Source organism: Dasypus novemcinctus, chromosome 24 (genome assembly GCF_030445035.2).
Source record: "Dasypus novemcinctus isolate mDasNov1 chromosome 24, mDasNov1.1.hap2, whole genome shotgun sequence".
NCBI lineage: Eukaryota > Metazoa > Chordata > Mammalia > Cingulata > Dasypodidae > Dasypus > Dasypus novemcinctus.
The window spans coordinates 14,481,243-14,504,040 of record NC_080696.1 but is presented as its reverse complement, the minus strand read 5'-3'; the positions used below and the strand labels follow the sequence as shown (position 1 = coordinate 14,504,040).

The following is a 22,798-nucleotide window of genomic DNA, read 5'->3' as shown; positions in this document are numbered from 1 at the left end:
ATAAAAGAGAATCAGTATTTCTGAAACTATAAAGAATATCTCTACAAACGTAATATACCACCCATTTATTTTGTTCCTAGATAAGGGTGGTTCTTAATACATATGAGCAACTTTCCATTAAGGGACATTGTGATTATACATAAAGCCTGAAGCTATATTCTCCAGTGTTTTTAAATAGGGCTCTTTAATAATGATATGAATCAAAGGAAAGCAAAAAATACTATTTCGAGTTTATTTGCTGCTTTTCTTCAATGGGTTTCCCCACAGCTCAGTCACCTTCCTTTAAAAATAGAAATTATAGCTGACTCAGCCTTTCTGAAGCTGAAGGTCAGGATCGTGGCCAAGAGAAAGGAATTTATGAATGAAGAGAAATGGCTTCCACCCCATCCTTCACTCCTTGCTCTGTTTGGATGGAATAATATATACAGCAGTGTCAAGAGTTAAGAGCCTTATAAACCCTGCCTGCAGGAGACAATGCCGCCAATCAGATGTGCAGAATAATATGGTATTGAAGAATGGTTTAGGACATGGGAAGTTTTAATAGATTCAGTTAGAAGGACAGTGGGTGGTTTAGGGAATTCCCAAGTCCTTTGCATTCTCTTCTCGACTTTGTCATTAATTTAACAAATTATGATTAACACTTAATACTTATTGAATACCTTCTATGTATTCAAGTAATGTTGTAGATTGCTTTAAATGTGTTAACTCCTCATGTTTTCACCTTATGTGATTGGTACTTTTGTCATCACCATTTTACAGATGAGGAAATAGAGGCACTAGAATATGAAATAATTTGCCCAAGGTCACCCAGCTTGCCAGTGGTGGGGCAGCCTACATCTTCACCGCCACCTCATATTGCCTCCCTTTCTTTGATTACTCTTCTTTTGTGCAACAGGAGACTAGCTTTTACCTTTTACCTTGAAGTAAAGAATAAGATGATAAAGGCAAAGCATTTTAAATTATTTCAAATTTAAAGACCAGAAAGATTCAAAGCAGGGCCAAATTAAGTATCTATGCTAAAGAAGAGAGTTGGAAATGTGGTTAGTGGTTAATTCAAACCCACAGGCATTTGGCTTCCAACAGGGAAAAGTCAAATTTTAACCAGGAACTTCAACTTCAAAGTTATGGGTAACTAACTTCAGTAATTAGAGGAGCATTAAGACAGGCCACTGGGAGAAGGGTAACTTCAAAGCCTGTTGAACACAAGCTTTACCCGTATGGGTCAAGTTTAAGAGGGTAATTAATGATTCAGTACATTTACCATTTGCATTTCTTGAGGCACAAGTCACAAGTCAAATAATATCTGCCACAGATAAATTAAGCAAACAGGCATGGCACTATGTATTTTACATTTTAGAAGTACACTGGGAGGGAGAACTACCCGGTGTCTATTATTGTCAGACATGCATACTACAGATATGCCAGGAAATGGCATCCTAAGTCTGAACTAGAATTTGTAGCAGAGAAAAGGTTATTAGAATCATAGGCATAGAAAAATATTGTGCTATAAATGCAGTAGGGGACAAAAGTGTCAAAATCACTAACATGGCTTAACAATTAAATTGTGTCAATGCCCCTGCCAGGAAGACTTCATAATTTGGAGGATGTAGTTACTATTGACCTGATTTCCAATTGAGATCATGTCTGTGTTTTAATTTAGAAATGAAATTGATCACTGTGTTCTATAAACAAGGCCTGTCAAATTATTACTCTGAAATTGCTTTGCAAATAGACATTTGTTTAAGAGTAGCCTGATTTATGATATAGCGTAGAAGACAAATTATTGCATGAGCTTCTTTTAAGAGATTGCTTTATATTTAAAATTGAATTCTTAAGTTATTCAATAAATATTAAATTTCTCTAAGTTTTTGTAAAGAGATTTTTAAAAATATTTTTATCTTAGCTCCAATATATTGGCTTCTTGCTCCACATGCTGTTTTAAAATTATTTACTAAGTGCCCATTCCTCCATGTCTTCAGAAATCATTATAATGCTCACTTAGGTTTTATCAGTATTCAATAATATAGCAGTTCAATATTAGTGGATGAAGTTTGTAATTTAGAAGGTTTACATCATGAACATACTGTATATAAATTGTTCTTTGCTACCACATGAAAGAAGATAGACTTATATCAAAATAAAAAGGTTAAACTATTTGTTTTAAAACTGTTTCAGGTTTTATATGACTTTTCCCCTGTAGTACATAATTTTGATTTCCTAGTGTTTTCTCTATACTGTGATTTAAAATATTAAATTTAAATGAATAATAAAAAACATCACCATACTATTGGAAGGGGAAAATGGTCTTGGAAGTATCTTCTTTTGCTACTTCTTGATTTTATTCTGCTTTCAAAAATAGGTTCTGGATTAAAGAAACTTTCATTTCCCCTCTTTCCAGACTGCAATTTCATGAGGATAACTCTGAAGAAGTTGAATTCTAGGCAGGAACACAAAGAAACTCTTTATTCTTGAAGGTTTAAGTTAAGAGCAGTCCTACCTTTTTCATCTTTTTCTTCTTGGTCATCTACTAGTGGAATCTCTTCTGGTTGCTCAACAACTGTGGCATCCTCTTGGTTTGATGAAAGCTCTATATAGAATGTCACCGAAGAAAAAAAAGGAATGCGTGAATTGGGATCACTGGTAAAAAACAGTGACTTAAGCATCAAAAGTTAAAAGTTTGTTGTTTTTTTTTCAGTTTCAACAGGCACACAAAGCAGAATACTATATCTGTTCTCCAGTAATCATTGCCTAAAACACATGTGCAAACTACTCACACACAAGTATATGTAGAAGTCATGATTCATGATTCATCTTGTTTTCTGTTAACAATATACTCTAGTTTCAGTACCTTCTGTTTCCATATATGAGCTCTGGGACTCTGTCTCAATTTTTATTTCATTCTTTGTTGAATCATTCTCTTGTCCTGTGAAGAACAATGATTGAAAAAATAAATGTGATATATATGACCATAACTTTATCTTGGTTTGAAAAAGCAAAAACTTCAGAAACCGTGCTTTAATCGTGTGCAGAGAGGCAGACAGGTTTTTTAAATCAAAGTGGAAGGTGAAGATACATTTTTTTTTCAAATCAAGCATATCAATTATTAGAAATAGCCAGATAATTTGGGCAATACCACTTCTTGGAATTGACATTAGCTTCTGAGTGAACTGGAAAAAAATGGATACAACTTGGCGGTTTAGAAATTTAAAATTATTCCTGGTTGTATGGGTTAATTACATTTAATTTCCCTTTATGGTATAGACATTTCCTATATTGAATATTCCTAGAAAAAAATATTGTTTCTACAGTATAGAATTGCTTTTCCAAAAACACTACTTGTACTCTCATTCCTCCATCAACAGGGCATAAAATAACTTGAGTAATGTGAGCAAAAAGGAATTGGTTGGCCTGACAGCTCAATCATTCTCTTAAGACACCTACTAAATATAGCGAAGGTCAGGAGAGAATTCAGTCAACCCTTGATTACTCTGAGGCTGATTATCTAGTAATGGTTCCTCCCCCCACCCCATGCACACCCCCTGGCTTCTTTGCCAACCTCCCCTGTAGAGTTTAGAACATTTAAGTGCTCATTAAGAGAGGAAATTGAAATCTGTCCATTTTGCCTCTTGCTAATGAAATTTTTTTGTGCTGAAGATATTTAACTGTTGAATTAAAAAAAAAAAAATTAACCACTCCAGAGCTGGGCTTGGTTATAGACACAAAGGGGATTCAGAGCAGCTTGGGCTCTTTGGCTGGGTACATGCCTATGGCAGATTACGTTATTGTTCCAACTTTTTCCTACCCCTTTCTATAAGAGGATTATAGTTGCCTGCTTTTGGCTATGGGACCTGCAGTGACCTTGTGGGATGAGTGCATATTTCCACACTATTGACACCAGGATTATATATATGACTTGGTTTAGAAAATGGCACAGAACAGATATAATGTGTAGTTTGAGCAGAAGCTTCAAGATCCACTGCATGCTTCCTCTCGTTTTTTGCTTCTGTTAGAGTACGCTCCTTCAGCCTAGATGCAGGAATGACAACGCAGGGAGCAGAGCCACTGCAAACTTTGGCTTGGGGATTATTTGGTCTGCAGCAAAGCTGACAACCCCTCATCTTCATAGCATCCCCTTTAATATGACTATTCTTAACTGGCCTTTATAGCACCTTCCCTTGGTTCATTCTCGGCTAGTGTGATCCAGACTTTAAAAAAATTGTCATATCTAACTTCTCCAGAGCTTAATTTAAATCAAAAGGGTCTGATAAAATAATTACTACTAGTGCATATTTATCTGATCATTGAGGCTAGAAACCTGACTCCAAATCCAGTGAAATACCAAGTCTTGATGATTCTGCAAAAATGTTTCTCAAGCCCTGCTTTCCATTCCTACTTCCTCTTCTCTCATTCAGGGATTCATCTTCTCTCTCTTGGACCAATATCTATAATTTTGTTCTCCTGTAATCCATCTTATGAATTGCTATCAGAAATATCTTTGAAACCATGGGTTTGATCAAGATATTTCTCCTTCAAATGAAATGCCCATTCCTCCCTAGTGCCTGGAAGAGTGCTGTTCATAGTGTGGGCCATGGACTAGCAGCATGGACACTGCCTGGGAGCATTTTAAAAATGCAGAATCTCAGGTCCCATCTGAGACCTACAGAATCAGAGTCAGCATTTTAAGAAGATCTCTGAGTGATCTGTATGTATGTTAAAGTTCAAGAGGCACTAGCCTAGAGGATATAAGTGTACTTTCAAATTATGGGTCCCATACAAAATGCCAGTTGCCTAGAAACTTCACATACACTATCTCCATTCATCAGTCCTGTAACATAAGTAGTGCAATCCACATTTTGCTTTCAAAAGTCATGACTTGGTCTATCTGATGATAAGTCCCTTTTCCCTTTTTGTTTTGACTGAAAAAATGTCTTTAGTTAGCCTTTAAATTGAGATACAACTTGTGTATAGTAAAACACACAAATTATGTGCACAGCTTTATTGCTTTTTTATATGTATACATATCTCCCTGTGCAATCATTAAGAAAATTAAGAGCATATCTGACATAAGTGGCAACTCCAGCTGATATCTGCCTCTTTGCCCACCTGCATATAAAAGGTAACATTTTGTCTGTTTTTGAAATTCATATAAACAGAACTGTACAGTGTGTGCTATTTTGTGTCTGACTTCTTTTAACACAGCATTTTGTCTGTGAGATCAATCCCAGTTGTTGCATGTAGCCATTGTTCGTTCTTTTTCACTGATGTCTACTATTCCACTGTCTGCATATACTATGTCATGTGGGCATTGAATTGTTTTAGTTGTGAAACACGCCCCTAAAAACATTATTGCAGTTGTCTTTTGGTGGCCATATCACACAGGTATAAACACAGAAGTGAAACTGCTAAGTAACAGGGGACACTGATCTTTAGCTTTACTGGATTCTGCCCAACAGTGTTCTAAAGGATTTGTTCCATTTTACACTCCCACAAGAATTGTATGAGAATTCCACTTGCCCCCTTTATTCTTCACACCATGGCATGCTACTATGGTCACAAAATTCTTACATATGGAGCAGAAAGCCATGCAAAGTCTGTTTCCATCCTTATCACTTGTGGTTACCACACAAAGGGATGCTACCCTGTGACTTAGTTTCCAGGGTTGCTGGGTCACGTAGCTTCCACAACAACAGTGTGTTGTCTCATGGTTCTGGAGGCTACCGCCTCAAGATATTGGCAGGCTTGCTTTTCCTTGGCATCTTTCCTGGAGACGTGAATTTTCCTGAAGTGTTCCAGAAATCCTCCATCACTACCAATCACTTTCTCCTTGTGTCTGCTCCTCTGCATTCTACTTACTTCTGGCTTCTCCTTCAGTGTTCAATTTCCTTTGTTTGTAAAGGCTCCAGTCATGTGGAGTAAAGCCCACCCTAATTCAATTTGGCCTCATCTAAATAGGCTCAATAGATCCTATTGACAGGTGAGGTCACACCCAAAATACGTTCAGAGGTCATATTTACAGACAGGTTTACACCCACAGAATGGGGGTCGGGGCTTGCATATGTCTCTGTGGGGGGCATGACTCAATCCCCACATCCTGCTACTGGTCATTCCAAGTACAATGTATTGAGTGATACTAATTGGCAGGTGCTGGGAATATCTTAAAAAGACAGATACGGTGCTTGTCTCCACAAGGCAGACAACTGCAGGAACACAGGCATCAAATTTGGGGAAAAAAGCCATTCTTGTTAGGATGTGAAACTTTTGGAAAAATTCACTTTTACCAGATTTTTAGATGACAGGAAACTGAGGATAGCTTATATATTAGAAAACAAAATCAAGACTAAAATAGTCTGAGTAGGCTAAATTAAACAAAGTGAAATTTAACAAGGATAAATGTAAAAATCTAAAATCCCATTTATAAACAACTTCAGGGAATTGGGAGTAAATTATCCCTGTTTCTGACAAAACTGGACCCCTGCAAAGAGTTTTGCATTCTGAATCTACTCTAGATAAACAACAGATCAACGTCACAAGTTTAACTGGATGGAGAGAAGGTTTCTGTTAACACCTCATAGAAAGTGAGGGAAATATTCTCAGTTTATCTCCTGGCAAATATCTTGCCTGGACAGCTATTTCAGTTCTCCAAATCGGGGACTATTGAAATTGAAACATAATATGCAAAGAATTATGCTAAGTGATAAAATACTTCTACAAAAGATTTATTCAGGGAAACAAAATATCTTTGTGTTTGCACTAAATAAAAGAAATGAAAGAACTGATGAATAAAGGACATGAAACGACTGGATGAAAAGGGAGTGGACTGAGACAATAAGGAAAATATAAAAGTCTAAAAACTCAGACAATATCGACATTGCCAACGGATGTTGTAAAAGAGAACACAATAGATAAATCGCTTTAGAGATCAAACTATTGATGTAAAGTTCACTAAGGAAGCAAAGGCAGTGAGAAAAATGAAATGGTATTTATTATGGATACAGAGAACTGAATATAGGTACAGCATTTCTAAGATTATACGAAGAATAAGTAGCAGTTATCTACATGATGGCAACCATCAAATAACATGCTATGAGATTTAAAAAGATTGTAGAAGTTTAGACTATGATTTCATTTTTTGTGTATGACTACACACAGATTCTATTTATATAGTGGGGCAAAACTGGAAGGCTATATTTCAAATGTTAACACTGATTACCTTTGCATTATTGGTGGGATTTTAATTTACGGGATTTTTATTTTTTTAATCTGCATTTTATGACAATTGCATATTCTATAATTTAATAATTAAACAATTTTTAAAATGTTCTGGCTAAAATGTGTGTGGATCTAGTCAAATCCAGTGACTTTTTCTCAGTTCCTAAAAACTCTAGAAACATACCCTAGAAAACATGTGACAAATAGTACTGTTGAACAACTTTTTTTTTTTTTTTGGTCTTTTGACTACATCACCTGCCATTCCCTGTGCTCTGTATACAATTTCTTATTTTTGAAAAACATTATTTTCTGCCTCTGTGCCCCCTTAGAATAAGTTCCAATGGGTGAAATACGCTTTCCTCCTTTCCTAACTTACGGAAATTCTCCTCATCTTTCAAAACTCAGTCATCAATTTACTTTTGCTGCATAACATTCTCTGAATCACTAGAATGAACTGATCATTTTCACATCTGCTTATTAAGCTCTTTTGCCCATTCTTCTACTAATTAATTTTCTCATCTCACTGTTATATAGTTGTACCTTACCATATTATGAATGCCATGAAAATAGAATTGTGTTTTATTCATATTGCACTTCCCAGCACCTACTAGTAAATCAATAAATGTCTGTTTAATTAGCCTTGCATTATAGCACTCATCAAATTCTGTAAATAGTGATCAGGGAAGGTATCTTGCTTTCTCTCACATCCTTTAGCAGCTAGGAAACTGCCGCATACCAGACAGTACTCCACAGACTACATTTGTTACAGAGAACCCTGGGGAGTGGGAGTAAGCAAGGCAAAGCTCTTTGCGCTCCAGTTTCATCATCTATCTTTTTTTTAAGGTGGTCGAGTTAGGGAATCTCTTTGATTCCTTCTGTCTTTGTCATTACATGAGGCTTGGTGGAGTGTCCAGTACCTTTGACAAACTACTGGGTGCATGATCTATTCAGTGAAGGTCCCAATTATGGCGCGTGCCTCGTTCTCCAACATGGTGGACATGGGGGCCTGATGAGCACGCCTCCTCTGGGGTCTTTGCTGGGACCGTCAGCTTGTGATGGGTGATCTGGCTTGTCCTGGTCAGAGAAGGGAGAGCAGGGCATTCAGGGAGAAGCAGCTGGTCTGGAGGAAAGCGTGTCTCCTAGTACCAGCAACCCACCTGATATATCTTCCGAGTAGTTCAATTAGGGATATGAAGCTCCCACTGTGGCTGGTTCTGGGGTGCTGCTAATAAGGTGGGACTGCCCAGATGAGCCCATAGCCTAAGGCTGTTGTGGAACCTGGGGGTGTTTCCAGCACTAGTGTGGCCTGACACTTCCCTTTGAGAAAGAGAGACCCTTTTGAACTTTTTTGGTGACTATTCCTCTCTGCTGTCCTTCAGATCTGTCCTACTTGTGTTCTACAGTTTTTGGCAATCTTTTCTCAAAGCTGAAGTAAATATATTTTTTCTTTCCCATTTTTTTTTTTTCTGAAATAAAAGCTAGTGAAAAACTTGTGGAAGAAACACAGGTTTAAATCCAGAAATGATCCTATTTGCTCTTTCCTGATCCCAGCTGGGACCTGGCACATTACACAAAGATGAGCGGTGTGAGAGCTCCTTGCCCGGCGTGCAGGCTTGCTGTGTGTTAATTCTGACTCTCGGGTCTCCAGCCTGAGCCCTTTCTCTTCAATGCACTCACACATCCCCCTTTCCAACTTGCTTCTTGGCCCCTTGTGGGCAAGCTTTAAGTTTAACTCTCCAGCTTCAGTTTTAGTGAATTCCCCCACCGTCTTCTGCCCTAATCCCCCTTGGCAGAGGGAGTAGAAAACACAAAGGACCCCACAGTTTGTTTATATTTTTTTCATACAGTGAATTCAATCATCCATAGTAATGAAAGGCACCATTAGAATAGATAATCCAGAAATCCATTCACTTTTCTTTAGAAATAGATCACGATTGTTTCTTAATGCCCTGGTAATTAAGTTTGGCTCAAGCTAATGCTTTAATTAATTTGCATGAAAATTGGTCTAGGGACATCAGTCTGGAATTAAATATTTTCTAGGGATAAACCAAAACTCATTTTGCAAATGGATTGCTTTTGAACAACACTAAACAATATAGTTTTATTGTTTGCATATTGTTAGATGCTCAGATCTTTGATGCTTGTCTTAAAGCATGGGTTCTTAACTTTTTTTTGTTCCATCAGGTTTGCCGATCAGGTGAAAACCATGGGCCCCTTACTAAGTCCACACTACCCCATGTATTATTTAATAAATATTTCACACATGCACCAATGTGTCCCCATAAGGATATTTTTTTGAATTTCAATTCAAGCTCCTGGACCCCTTGTTAAGACCCCCTGCCTTAAAGAGACAGCAGAAATTATCTTTTTTTAAAACTTAAAACTTGATTGCTGCTGATATACAAATTTTTACTTTTACCAAGTCTAAAGATACCCTAGATTAGGAACAAAAATTCAGCCTAGATGAGTGTGAATTTTATTATCTTCTAGACATCACTTGTTTTCTCCTAGGGCAAAATAAAACTAACTTTCCTAATGTAAATTATTTTTTCTTGCAGTTACAAAAGAAACAATTTCCTTATACACACATTGAAAAATATGTACCAGTATTGAGAATTACAGATAATTTTACAACAAAGGGATAGCGACTCTTAATATTGTGAATTACCGTCTTTCTCATGTTTGTGTGTTTGTACACACACATACACATATACAGCCATATACATACACATATAAATATATCTGGGGATCAAAGTATGTTTCCTCCTTTTTACATTTCATATTTTGTAAACATCTTCTACTATGATTACAATTTCCTCAGAAATTGTATATATATCATGTATAATATTGTATTATTTTCTATGTCATGGATGAACTTCTGGATGTTTCCTTTTCTATTTTTATTTTTTATTATTAAATAGTATTGCAATGAGTATTTTTGTGAGTAAATATCTCTGTACTCTTGGTGGGTGTTACTTTAAGATAAATTCCTGAAAGTAAAATTCTTGGATCGAAGTTTATGAACATAGTACTTTTCATTCGATTTTGCCAAACTTGCTGATGAGGGAGATTGTGCCCTATATTCTCCCTGCAGTACTCCTACCCATCCTGTGTGTTTACAGTCCTACTTAAACTTATTTGATACTCAAAGGGAGATGGTACTTCAAGTTTTATTTGCATTTCTTTAAAAAGATGAGGCATCTTTTCGTATTTATAATGATTGCATTTCTTCTGTAAATTACAATTTTGTATCCTTTGCCCATTTTTCTTTTGGATTGCTTATTTTTACTTTTTCTTACAGGTTTATGAGGTTTGTTTAATAAAAAATTTAGTTCTTTGTTACATAGGGTAAGAATATTTTTCCCAGTAGTTATTATTTAGAATGTAATTTTAACTTTTAAATATCATACCTATGTTTATATATTCAGATTTTAGCCACTTCCTTCCTTTATGACAAATATTGACACAGGCATGTGCACACACATATTTCAGATATAAATGTATGGTGTGTGCTTTATGAAATATATGTATACAGTAATTTATGTGTGAGCATGTCTATTCATAATTTAAACAGCAGTCCCTATTTCAATATTAAAAAAATAAAAACTTTTGCTTCTTTTAGTATAGTACTTTTATAGTTTCACTTTTATTTTTTATTTTTGTTCCTTCTGGAATTTATGTCAGTGTAAGGAATGGGGTTGGCATTCAGTTTTATTCTTCCAAATGGCCAACTAGTTGTCCTAATGCTGTTTACTGAGTCATTTATCTTTGATATGTCAGCCTGAATATGTACGGAAATCCCAGATCTGCTTTAGTCTATTTCTAAACTCTTTATTCTGTTTCATTGATCAGCCTGTCTCTTCCTACAGCAGGACCACACTGCTAATGACAGTTTCCAAACATTCCATATCATTTCTAGTATATTTGTTCTGTCACTGACTGATAATTTTACATCTGTGAATTTCCTATTGTATTTCCTTGACACATAAGACCATTCACTATTATATTTAATCAGGGATTTGCATTTTTATCAGTATTTTATAATATCTCTCACTTGAGCCATTTTGCTAAAATTCTACCTAGATAATTCTAAAGTAGTTTCTCATTATTTAAAAAAATTTTCTCCTCCCAAACAATACATTTCCATTTTTAAGTTTTTACTCTTGTTATTTTGAATTTAATTTCAATCTGTGTTTCACATTTAATAAAGCACTCTAATTACATTTACTGTCTTAACTATCTGCTTGTGTTTCTGTCATTTTATGCATTGTATTTCTGGTACATTGCTCTTTACTTTTTATTTGTATTACTGTATATACTTATGGTTGATGTTATCTTTTGGGGAAGTCTATAATTCTATTTGTAATTGTAAAATCTTTCAGAGATATTCCTTAACCTAACTTGTACTCCTAGAATCCACTGTTATTAATAGGTATTTTAATTATGGAGTTGATTTGCCTTTATGGAATAAAGTCAGCTTTAGGTAGAGAGCAATGCTTCCCTGCCTCCTACCATAACCTTTATTTTATAAGCTCTACTACCATTGATACTTCCTTCCTTTCCTTGTCCCCTCCCTCAATCCTTTCTTCTTTTTCCCTTCCTTCTTCTTTTAACTGTTTTATTAAAAACTGCAACATACATACCTAAAAGTGCACAAAAATATACAGAGCAATTAAATAACCAAAAGAAATACAGAATGAACTAGATATCATTATAATATCCATGCAGCCCAGAAGCCCCTTTCTGGTCCCTCTGAATCGGCACCTCCTCCCTAGTCACCAAAGTTTAACCAATACCCAGACTCCCTAGATTTTCTTTATTGTTTTACCACCTAACCATGCCTCTCTAAATATGGTTAATTTTTCCTGCTTTTTGAACTTGATATAAATCAAATTGTGCAATATACATGCTTTTGTACCTCCTTTAATTTATCATTGTATTTGTGAGCGTCATCCAAGTTTTTGCATGTTTGCAGCTTGTTCATTTTTATTATTGCAATGTTTTTGATGAGTCCTCTGGGCTATCCTTATCTTTGTTCCACTGTATGAAACTTTTCCTTTACCCCTGGCTGCTCTTGAGATTTTTCTTTGTATCTAATGTTAAGTGGATTATGATGGGCATGGGTATAATTTTCTTTATTTTGGACATGCTTGAAGATCATATAACTACTTGGATATCTGGGTTTATTGTTTTCATCAAATTTTGAGAAAATTCAGCCATTATTTCTTCAAATATTTTTTCCCTTCCTACCCTAACGTCAGAGATTCCAAGCACATGCATATTAGGCCACTTGAAGTATTTTCACAACTCAGTGATACTCTTCAGTCGATTTTCTCTCTCTGTTTCATTATGGGTAGTTTCAATTGCTACATCTTCAAGTTCACTAATCTTTTCTTCTACATGTCTAATGTGCCTTTAACCCTTTCAGGTATAATTTTCATGTCAGGTTTGTGTCTTTCACCCTAAGTTCAATTTGGGTCTTTTTATAACTTCCATGTTTCCACTTAACATGGTCAGTCCTTCCTTTAACTCTGGCAGGTATGGAATACAATTATACTTTTAAAAATTATTATTAGAGAAGTTGTGGGTTTACAGAACAATTATGCATAAAATACAGGATTCTCATGTACCATCCTATTAGCACCTTTCATTGTTGTGGTACATTTGTTACAACTAGTGAAAGCACTTTTAAAAAAATAATTGTACCATTAACTAATTATATCATCTTTGCCATTTCTGGGTTGATTTCTATTAATATTTTCCTTCTTATCTGGGTCATACTTTACTGCTTCTTGTCAAGAATTGTGAAGAGACTGAGATTTTACCTTACTTGCAAGTTAACAAGTTAGCCTGTTACAATTCCATGGCAGCTGATACAACACATAAGAAACTCAGGTCAGAGACACACCAGTTTATTGTTCAATGCAATAGCCATAGACAGAACATTTGTGCCTGTTCCCTGAGACCCAGTTCCCACAGGATGATGTGATACCTACACACACAGTGGATTGTATTACAAAGAAGAATCTTGAGCTTAGGGAAACTAAATTTTTGAAATATACATTTTTTATTAGAGAAATTCTGAGCTTACAAAACAATCATGCATAATGTGCAGAATTCCTGTACATCACTCCTCCACCAACACCTTACATGGTTATGGAACATTTGGTACAGATGATGAAAGAACATCATCAGACTATTACTGCTAACTGTGTTCTGTCCATAGCTTATATTTGGTATATTTTATCCGTACACCCCCTATTATTAACACCATGTATTAGTATTATACATTTGTTATAGTTCATGAGAGAATACTCATAATGGCACTCTGAACCACAGTTCATCTTCCACCACACAAAGAACCTGAATTTTTTATAGTAAAAGCATGTGTGCTCTTTGCTCCAGAGGGAGATCCTTTATCTTCCAAGATTGTTTGCTATACAAACATCCTTGAAAAGACTGGTCAGGACCAAAGGCAGCCAGTGCCTCTGCTCACAAGACATGCAGAAACTTGAAGAGATGCATGCAAAACTGTCTTTAAATACTTCTTTGCATTCCTCGTAATTGTGGATTTTACTTTGTTGATATGACATATATTTATATTCCTATAAATATTCTTGAGCTTCATTTAGGGATGCAGTTAAGTTACTCACAAACAGAACCTTTGAAATCTTGATTTTAAACTATATTTAATGAGGGTTATTCTGAGAAATAGAACCAACAGGATACATGCATGTATATGTATGTAAAGAGTTTTTTAATAAGGAATTGGCTCATGGAATGGTGGGGACTAGAAATTTTAGTAAAAGTGATGCTGAAATTTTGAGTCCAAATTTCTTAGGGAAAGCTGGCAGGCTGGTAACTCAGGGAAGAGTGATGGGTATCTTCCTTAGGCAGCATTTCTTCTTTTCCTGGGAACCCTCAGATCTTTGCATGTAAGGCCTTGAGGCCCACCCACACTACTGAGCATAATCTCCTTTACTTAAATTCAAATGATTTTAGATGCTAATCTCATCTACAGGTATCTCCACCTCAATATCTAGGCCAGAACTGACCAAACAACTGGGCACCACAACCTAGTGAAGTTGACACAAAATTTATCATCACAGAGGACAAGAGCAATAGTTAGTCTATTGCTAATTTGTCACTATTACTGAGGCAAAACCTTTGATTCCTCTCTGAATTTTAAGTTTTTCCATTTGGACTGATGTGAATAGCTGCTCTTCCCAGTCCTGGTATCTTTTCCTTAAATCCTTTTGTAGTTCCTTATATACATGCACTGATCAGTACGCAGGGGAAGACTTAAGGGGTTCCCTCTGTAGATCTCTAGAGCTTTCCCTCTGGGGAGTTATCTCTGTTCCCATACTCTGTCTATGAACTCTAGCTATAGTGGTCTCCCCAGACTCCCAGCTCTATCACTTCAACTCAGGGAATTCTCTCAACTCTGCCTTGGTTCCCATCTCTATGCTGGAAAATTTTCTCCAGGCAGTCAGCTTGGGACTATCACAGGGCTCACCTAATTTCCCAACTCCCAGGGATCACTGAGATCTACCATTCAGTGGAATTAGTCACATTCACAATGTTGTGTACCAATAGCCATTACCACAACTTCCCCATCATCCTAAACAGAAATCCTCACCTATTATGCCTCAACCCACCATTTCCCAAACATCCCTGTAGGCTATATTCTGCTTTCTGTCTTCATGTATTTGCGTATTTTAACTATTGCAAATACGTGGAATCAAACAATATCCATCCCTTTGTTAATTTTAATAATTTTGCTTAACATTATATCTTCAAGATTCATCTATGTAGTGGCATGTATCAGAACTTCATTACTTTCTATGGCTGAGCAACATTCCACTGAAGTATATGCCACATTTTGCTTATACATTCATCTGCCAATGGATATTGGGTTTCTTCTACCTTCTGGCTATTGTAAATAACATTGCTATGAACATTGGTGAAAATTTATGTTAAGTCCTTGCTTTCAATTCTTTTTTGCATATACCTAAAAGTGGGATTGCCAGGTCATATGGTAGTTTCATGTTTAACTTTTTTGAGGAAATCCCAAACTGTTTTCCACAGTGGCTGCACCATTTTACATTTCCATTTAAAATGTAGGAAGGTTCTTATTTCTCTGCATCCATGCCAGCACTTATTTACCTTTTCCTAAAAATCAGTATCCATTCTAGTGGGGGTGAGGTGGTATTTTGTGGTTTTGCACTTCCCTACTGCCGAGTAATGTTGAACACCTTTTCACGTGTTTATTGGCCATTTGGAGGCCTATGGAGAAATGTCTAAGTCCTCTGCCCATTTTTTAAAGTGGGTTATTTGTCTGGTATTGGGTTATAGAAGTTCCTTATATATTTTGGATATTATATCCTTGTCAGATATAGTTTACAAATATTTTTCTCCCATTCTGTTGGCTGTGTTTTCACTTTCTTGATAATGTCCTTTGCTCAAACATTGTTAATTTTGATGAAGTCCAATTTATTTATTTATTTTTCTTTTTGTTGCTGTTGATTAATTTTTAAGTATTCTGTTTGGAGTTCAAAGGACTTTTTAACATAAAGCCTGATGTCATTCATAGATGTTGGAAATTTCTTACAATAATCGCCTCAAAAATTGCTACTACTCAATTCTCTCCCTCCTCTCTCTCTCTCTGGGATTCCAATTACATGTGATAGATTTTGTCATTATATCCTCCATATCTTTTTCCTCTTCTTAGTGTTTGCCATATATATTTTTTTCTGTACTGTTTTTATTTTGGATATTTTCTTCTGTCCTGACATCTAGTTCACACTTTCTCATTCACCTGTGTCTAATATGTTGTTAAATCCATAAATCCATCTGTTGAAGTCTTCATTTTGGTTCTAGCATTTTCAAGTCTGGTTCTAGACTTTCTTTCCTTTCTTAGACTTTGTTTCCTTCTATTCTTTATTTTTTAAAATTTCCAGTTCTTAACTAAAATTCTCAATTTTGTCTTTATCTCTTTAAGTAGTCTATTTATTTATTTTATACTGTATGTTTATAATTCTAATATCACCAGCCCTAATGGGTCTGTTTCTCTTGTTGTTTTTTTGTTTTTTGCTTGTTTTTCTTGTTATCTTATTTCCTCATTTTTCTGTGTGTGTATGTATGAATGTGCTGGGCATTATATCTTAGAAATTGATTATACCAACGTTTTGAGACCCACAACACTATTTTTTAGCTAATAAATATATCCATTTTATTCCTCAGGTGTCTGGGGGAAGAGGAGTGGAGCAGAAATCTGGGCTAGTCTTACTTCAGTTTGGGAGTTGAGATGATTTTGATTAGAGCTGGGCAGCAGTCTATTGGGAGGCTGATCGACTGAGGTTCACTCTTCCTATTAAGGTATATATCTTTGGGTTCCAATCCAAAATACAGAGGGTTCACCAGTGCCCCTTTGCTCTTTTCTGCAATGGGACTCCAGACCACTTTTGCAAAATAGCAAACATTCTAAAGTAAAAAGAGGTTCAAATGTTGGGTTTAAATCTCTGGATTTCTATCTCCTTTCAAAACCTACATTTCATTATCTTTGTTAGCCCTATGATGCCTTTAAAGAGACTTTGAATTTTCTTTATCCAGGTTGTCTAGTCTTCAATGGTAGGACTGATCTAAATTAAGACTTATCTTACCGAGAGGAGGCATTTCTCCTTCCTTTTCTTATTTTTAAACACTATATAACCATAATTTTCCAAGGAAAAATAAGCATTTGGATAAGATATTTTGATACCAAATCTGAAAAATTATTTACACATTTTCATATTTTGTCTCTTACCAAATAGTCCTTTCCAATTGTCTTTCTCCATCTTGAATTTTGCCTTCCATTCTCTATTTATTGCTTTTACACAGGTCTTCTGTGAGCTTATTCACAAAGGATACTTGGGTAGCATATTTTCTTAATCTTTGGTAACTTATGTTTATGTTTCCTATATGTTTTAAGTCTCCCTTTGTCATTGATCTTCAGAAAGCCCGTTAAACTATGTTAAGATTCTGTTCTCATTTGAGGTTTCATGATCTTTGCCTATAAATATAACAAGTACTCTCATGTTTTAGTCAGAGGAACTGGTTTACATTAGGAAGACTATTTTTCCTGTTATCTTTCTAAAGTTTGGTTCATTTCTGTTTGTTCTACTCTCTTTTCTTGGTATTCCAATGATATGTAGATTTAGTCTCCTGGATCTATTCTCCATATGTTTCACATTTATTCTCATTTGATCATATCTTCATTTCAGTAGTTATAAACACAATGTACTTTCCAGGCAGGAAACAAAAATAAATGAAGCCAGCCTGGTGTAAAAATAGTGAGTAATGACAGTTGTAGAGAGTAAAAATCCCATCTAAAGGTGGAAGCTAAAATTCAGCAGATGCTCACCTCTAATAAAATATTACTAGAATTCCTTTTTTTTCTAGAAAAGCTAAAAATGTTTTTTTAAAAAATGTAATATTTCCTAGCAGAAAAATCTGAAAAGGGATCTTACAACTTACCATTGGCATTATCTTGTTCACACACAGAATGATCTTTTACTTCATCTTTTTTTGTAATGTTGTCATCCTTTGCAGAATCTAAAGGAACAAATAAGAAAAACCTTTAGTTAGCATTTTAAACTGGGAAACAGCAGTTTTCAGCATTAATGTGATAGATCTCTTTTTAGGGCAGGGTAGTCTTTATTTTTAAAAAATAATTATTAAGATATTTAAACCTTTTTATCAGTAAGTAAGCTTTTCTTAAAATGGTACTACATAAAGTGTCTGCACAAAGCTGGGGCATTCTTTTAACAATAAAGAAGGAAAAATAAGAAGGCTTTATGCATCAGTGAAAGTCTTAGAATTGTGCAAAAGGATATGAAAGGAAGGCAAAATAGAGAAGATTAAAGGAATATCTAATTTTAATGTTCTTAATGCTTCCGTTACTGCAGTTCAAATATAGGAACCTTGTGTCCTTGAAAAAGCCAGCTAGAGGGCCTTGAAATCCAGGGGTAATTAAGTCCATCTTCCTTAGGAACTGTACTCCTAGAACAATAACAACTAGAGGAAACCAAATTTCTGTATAATTCCATCCTATCCCTCATAGAGTACATTTAAATGTAGAATCAGTTTAAGCTGACTTTTTCTGTTATATAATATGCTTTACAGGAAATAACATGCCTAAAAGAATTCTGACACCTAAGCATTCTTGAAAAATTTGAAAGGGCCCCTCGTTTAATGTCTGAGGCCTCTCTGGATGCTCCTTAAAAAACCATCACAAGGAGCACATGAGTGGGTCAGCCAGAAGACAGAAAATAGGCCTGTCATTCATTCCACAAATATTTATTAAGGACCTACTATATGCTAGTAATAGACATTGTGGAGGCAATAGTGAACAAAACAGCAAATCTCTGCCCTCATAGAGCTTACATTCTAGTGAATATTTTTTATGTAGCTGAAAGGCTGGCAATCCAAGATGCCTAAAAGTCACAAGTAAATTCTGTCTGCATGATTCTATGGAGAAACCTGAGGTGGTTGGCTGACTCCTCTGTTACTTACTAATTGGTTTCATACTGAGTTCACACTTTGCAGTGGAGTTCTAACTCCCTAGCAGAGTTGGTTCAAATGGAGTCTATAGCAAATCACTCTTTCTTTGTTTTCCTACTTTTCTATCTTCCTACCATCCTGTCCAAAACTTGGAAACAATGTTAAACAATATGGTTTGTAATATTATGAGGACATTGTTTCTTGAAACTGCCACAAGCAACATTTGATGGGCAAATGAGAAACCTGGGTAGTTAACATATGATTCAAATTTAATAAGCAGTGAAGCAAGTATATACCCGAAGTGTATGGTTTTAATTAACTGCAAATAATTCCCCCAAGGCAAAAGTTTCATTATCTGCACAGCTTCTAATTTCTTTCTGAGACTGACAATAAGTTAAAACGTCCAAATTTGGAAGCAAAACTGAGCATCAACACATTTTTCCAAACTGTTATCTTACTCGTCAAATTGTTTTAAACCAGATCACATTAAAATATGCCTTTTTCATTTTGGAGCTAATGTGTGGTTTAAAAAAAAATCCTTTGAATACTCTTTTTTCACATTAACATTGAAGATGAACAGTAATTGAAAGGTTACTATCTGGAGGCTAAATTTTAATTTTGAAAGTGTTTTAGTTTTACTTGTTTATAGAAAATGGTATCATTTGATACGTAGTCTTGTACAACACTTATTTCTCCCAATATTAACTTTTTAAGATTATCCAAGATTTTGTTTTAGATGAAATTTATTCATTTACACTGAACAATAATTTATTATGCTTTCAAACTTACATAAACATTATTTGTCATGTACCAAGTATTATATGAAATGCCTTTTAGAAAGTGACTTATGCTGGGCTTAGAAGTTTATGACCTAATGATTTGTATAGGATAGGTGAAAAGCAATTAAAAATTAAATTATGTGATTGTACGTATTTTGTCACAAAAATCCATTTAGCAAATTAATTGACCCTTTAGTTACAATTTCCTTGGGGATTTTCTTTGACATTGCTAATGTGCCTTCTGATCTCCTCTAATCTAGATACTGCATTTCATTGAATCTGAGGCACCATCAATAGTTATTTGTACTATCATTTTACAGAGTTAAGGGGGAAAGGCTGCCAAATAGACTATTGTATTATCAGTTCTAAGATGTCATGATTTTAGAAATAAAATATATGAAAAAATGTGCATCTTAAATGGATGAGCTATGCTATTTGAATATCTTTTACATATCTGTGCAAACAAATACATATATCTTTATATGATGACAAGGATTTCACATTAACATGACCCATCAATAATTTGAAAGGAATTAATCCAATTGTTTCATTTTTTCACATAGTCAAAACTACAAGCTTGCTTTGTCTTCAACTTTTTATCCAGAAATGGTTCTACCTCCACATGTACAATAAAGTAGGGTGAAAAATATAAGTTCATGACAGTGTTAGCAAATAACCAGGTGGCTATGGAAAATTGTTATCACTGTAGATTCCCCACTGAAAGGGCTATTTGAATTTCCAGCCTCATAAGCTCTTTCAAAACTGGATTTGAAAATGAATGCTTAAAGTCATGGTTCCTATTACATTAGACTTAGTTGCTGGTTTCAAAATGATGGTGCAGCTTTTCAGCTCAGGAGGTGATGAAAATTGTACTGTATATGTATATGAAGTCAATATTCATTATTCATATGAGAGACAGAGTATATATCCAATGTATATGGTCACTAAAAAGCTTATTATTTCTATGTAAATTCTATAAACTACCATGACAAAAGTATATACTAAATTCTTGGAGCACCTTGGAGTCACATTTTTTATTCTAAAAATTATCCTTTAGTAATGTTTAAAAATATATAAGACAGCTATCTAATTCTGAGATTTAGTCAAAGTTATTTTAATGGCAGAGAACTAGAACTAAAATATATATACATAGATTCTGTCTTTCAAAATCTTTAAGGTCAGTATCATATTGGATAATTTTTTTCAAATGCAAATATTAAATTGAACATTCAAGCCAAAGATTTAAAGATAAATTTTCTCTTATGATTAATAAGAATTAAAAAAAAAACTTTCATAAAATGTCCCCTCCTTTAGAAAGTTTAGAAAGGTTTAAAAGAATATTTAAATAGAACAAAATAAAATAAAACAAAACAGTAATTCCAAAAAGAAGGTCACTTTTAAGGTCGTCAATTACATAAGAACATGCATGAATTTAAGCTGTGTTGAAACTATTGAATATTTAGTAAACATAGAAACTATAAATCTAAATAAGTGCCATCTCAAAGATGTTCCCTTTGAACAAAAGTTCTTAGCCCTAGGGGATCCTTGAATATATTATACTTTAAGTGTCCATAAACCCTTTGAAATTATATGCAAAATGTATGCATGTATTCATATTTCTGGGAGGAGATAGCTTCCATCATATTCTCATAGGGATCCATGACCCCAAAAATAACTAAAAATTTTTATTCTAATGCCAGTGACACTGCTACTTTACAAAACATTACAGGGCTGGATGTCTGCTCCATGAATTCATCAATGAATTAAGAATCTTGAATTCTTAAGGTATGTTTGACTTGAGGAGATGGTTAAAAATATACAAAGATATGTTTAGTGAATGAGCTGACAAAAAACACTTTATACTGCTTTCCAATTTTATTGTAAAGTATAAACTGATGATTAGCTTTCTTTGAAGACAGTTTCAAAATCAGGTCTATAAAAATCACACAGTAAGGAAAATAGCCCTTATCTATTTCTTAAAGTGGTGGAAGGAGGTAATTTTGGTGTAAAAGTTCTGAAGGATCAGGAAAAAAATAAGTGGTATAGCTTAAGAGATTTATACACAAACACCTACACATAAAACAGTATTTCTCCATAATATGTAAACATCTACACATGCTGCATAAGTAACTGAGCTTGATGCAAAAGTTGCACAATAAGATAATCCCTTGGGTTTTCTTTTTTTCTTATAAACTGATTTGATTATACCAATCAAAACATTTACTCTGACTTGCTCATTCAAATCTCTGATTTATTATGTGAAACAATTAGAACAAAGTAGTTTTTCCTCTTTTCTCCATCTGAACAGTGTGTTAACTGCAATAAATTAGAGAATCTCCAGCAGACTATCATGGTCTCATTGAACATTTGCAGTGACTCTTCTTTTATATAAGAAAAATATATCCTGTAAGATGCTCCTAGAGTAAGCTATGTTTGGTCCCAGTGAAACTGGATAGACAAGGCTGAGCTATATTTACCTGAAAGGCAACCGGGTCTACAGGACAGGCCATTGAGCTGGAGCCAGAGGCCCAATCTAGATGTGGTGGGTCATTTGTCTTCATTATGCTCTCATTAACCCCCATTAAAAGGTGGCCAATCATTCCCAGAGTTGTGAAATCAAGGTACCGATGGTCGTTGAGGCATGGCTGTAAAAACTACCATCATGTATAATTATATTTGTTTCTATTAAAAGATATTTTCCAAATTCCAAACACTAACATTTTAAGACTGCCCAGTCAATCATTGGAAGTCATATTCTTCTGCTATTGTTATGGTGAGAGCTTGAGGTTGTGATTCTAGATTTACAAGGACAAGTTGCTTCATAACTCTAGGAAATATTCGCCTTATAAAAATCGCAGTTTCTGCTCTTGGAAAGGGAGGGTTTGGGGCCAGACAAACCCTCTAAGATAACTTTACAATGCTAATCAGCTGATTTGTTCCCACAACACTTGTCTGTAAATGTCCCCACTCCTCCCTCATTATTTGCCTGCAGTGGATACTTGTCACTTTGAGATCTTTACTTTCTACTTATAAAATAACGATTAATAGCAGAGGAAGTCCTGTGAAGTGACAGTACCACCCAGGCCATCTTTAAATCAGTGACTGGACCAAGAAACATCACAATGTAAAAGAGAACAGCTGGATATGATGCTGGGTTGGTCTGTGATGGAAGAAGAAATGCTTAATTACCTTTTCCATCAAGTTAATTTTTCCCCCTTGGCAATGTAAACAAAGGCAAATCTGCTCTTATTTTCAGTTGTCGGTGACTT

General features: G+C 35.0%; 1 protein-coding gene across 4 annotated transcripts in view; it reads right to left on the bottom strand.

Annotated features, from left to right (window-relative positions):
- Positions 1-22,798, bottom strand: part of MACROD2 (mono-ADP ribosylhydrolase 2) — a 2,160,736-nt gene that overhangs the window by 97,718 nt on the left and 2,040,220 nt on the right. For all 4 annotated transcript variants that reach the window (XM_058287576.1, XM_058287574.1, XM_058287575.1 and 1 more), the window contains 3 exons: positions 17,725-17,802; positions 2,849-2,923; positions 2,498-2,587 (listed from right to left, as the gene is read on the bottom strand). In XM_058287576.1, the coding sequence (XP_058143559.1) occupies positions 2,498-2,587; positions 2,849-2,923; positions 17,725-17,802 (243 nt within the window). The remainder of the gene's footprint in view (positions 1-2,497; positions 2,588-2,848; positions 2,924-17,724; positions 17,803-22,798) is intronic.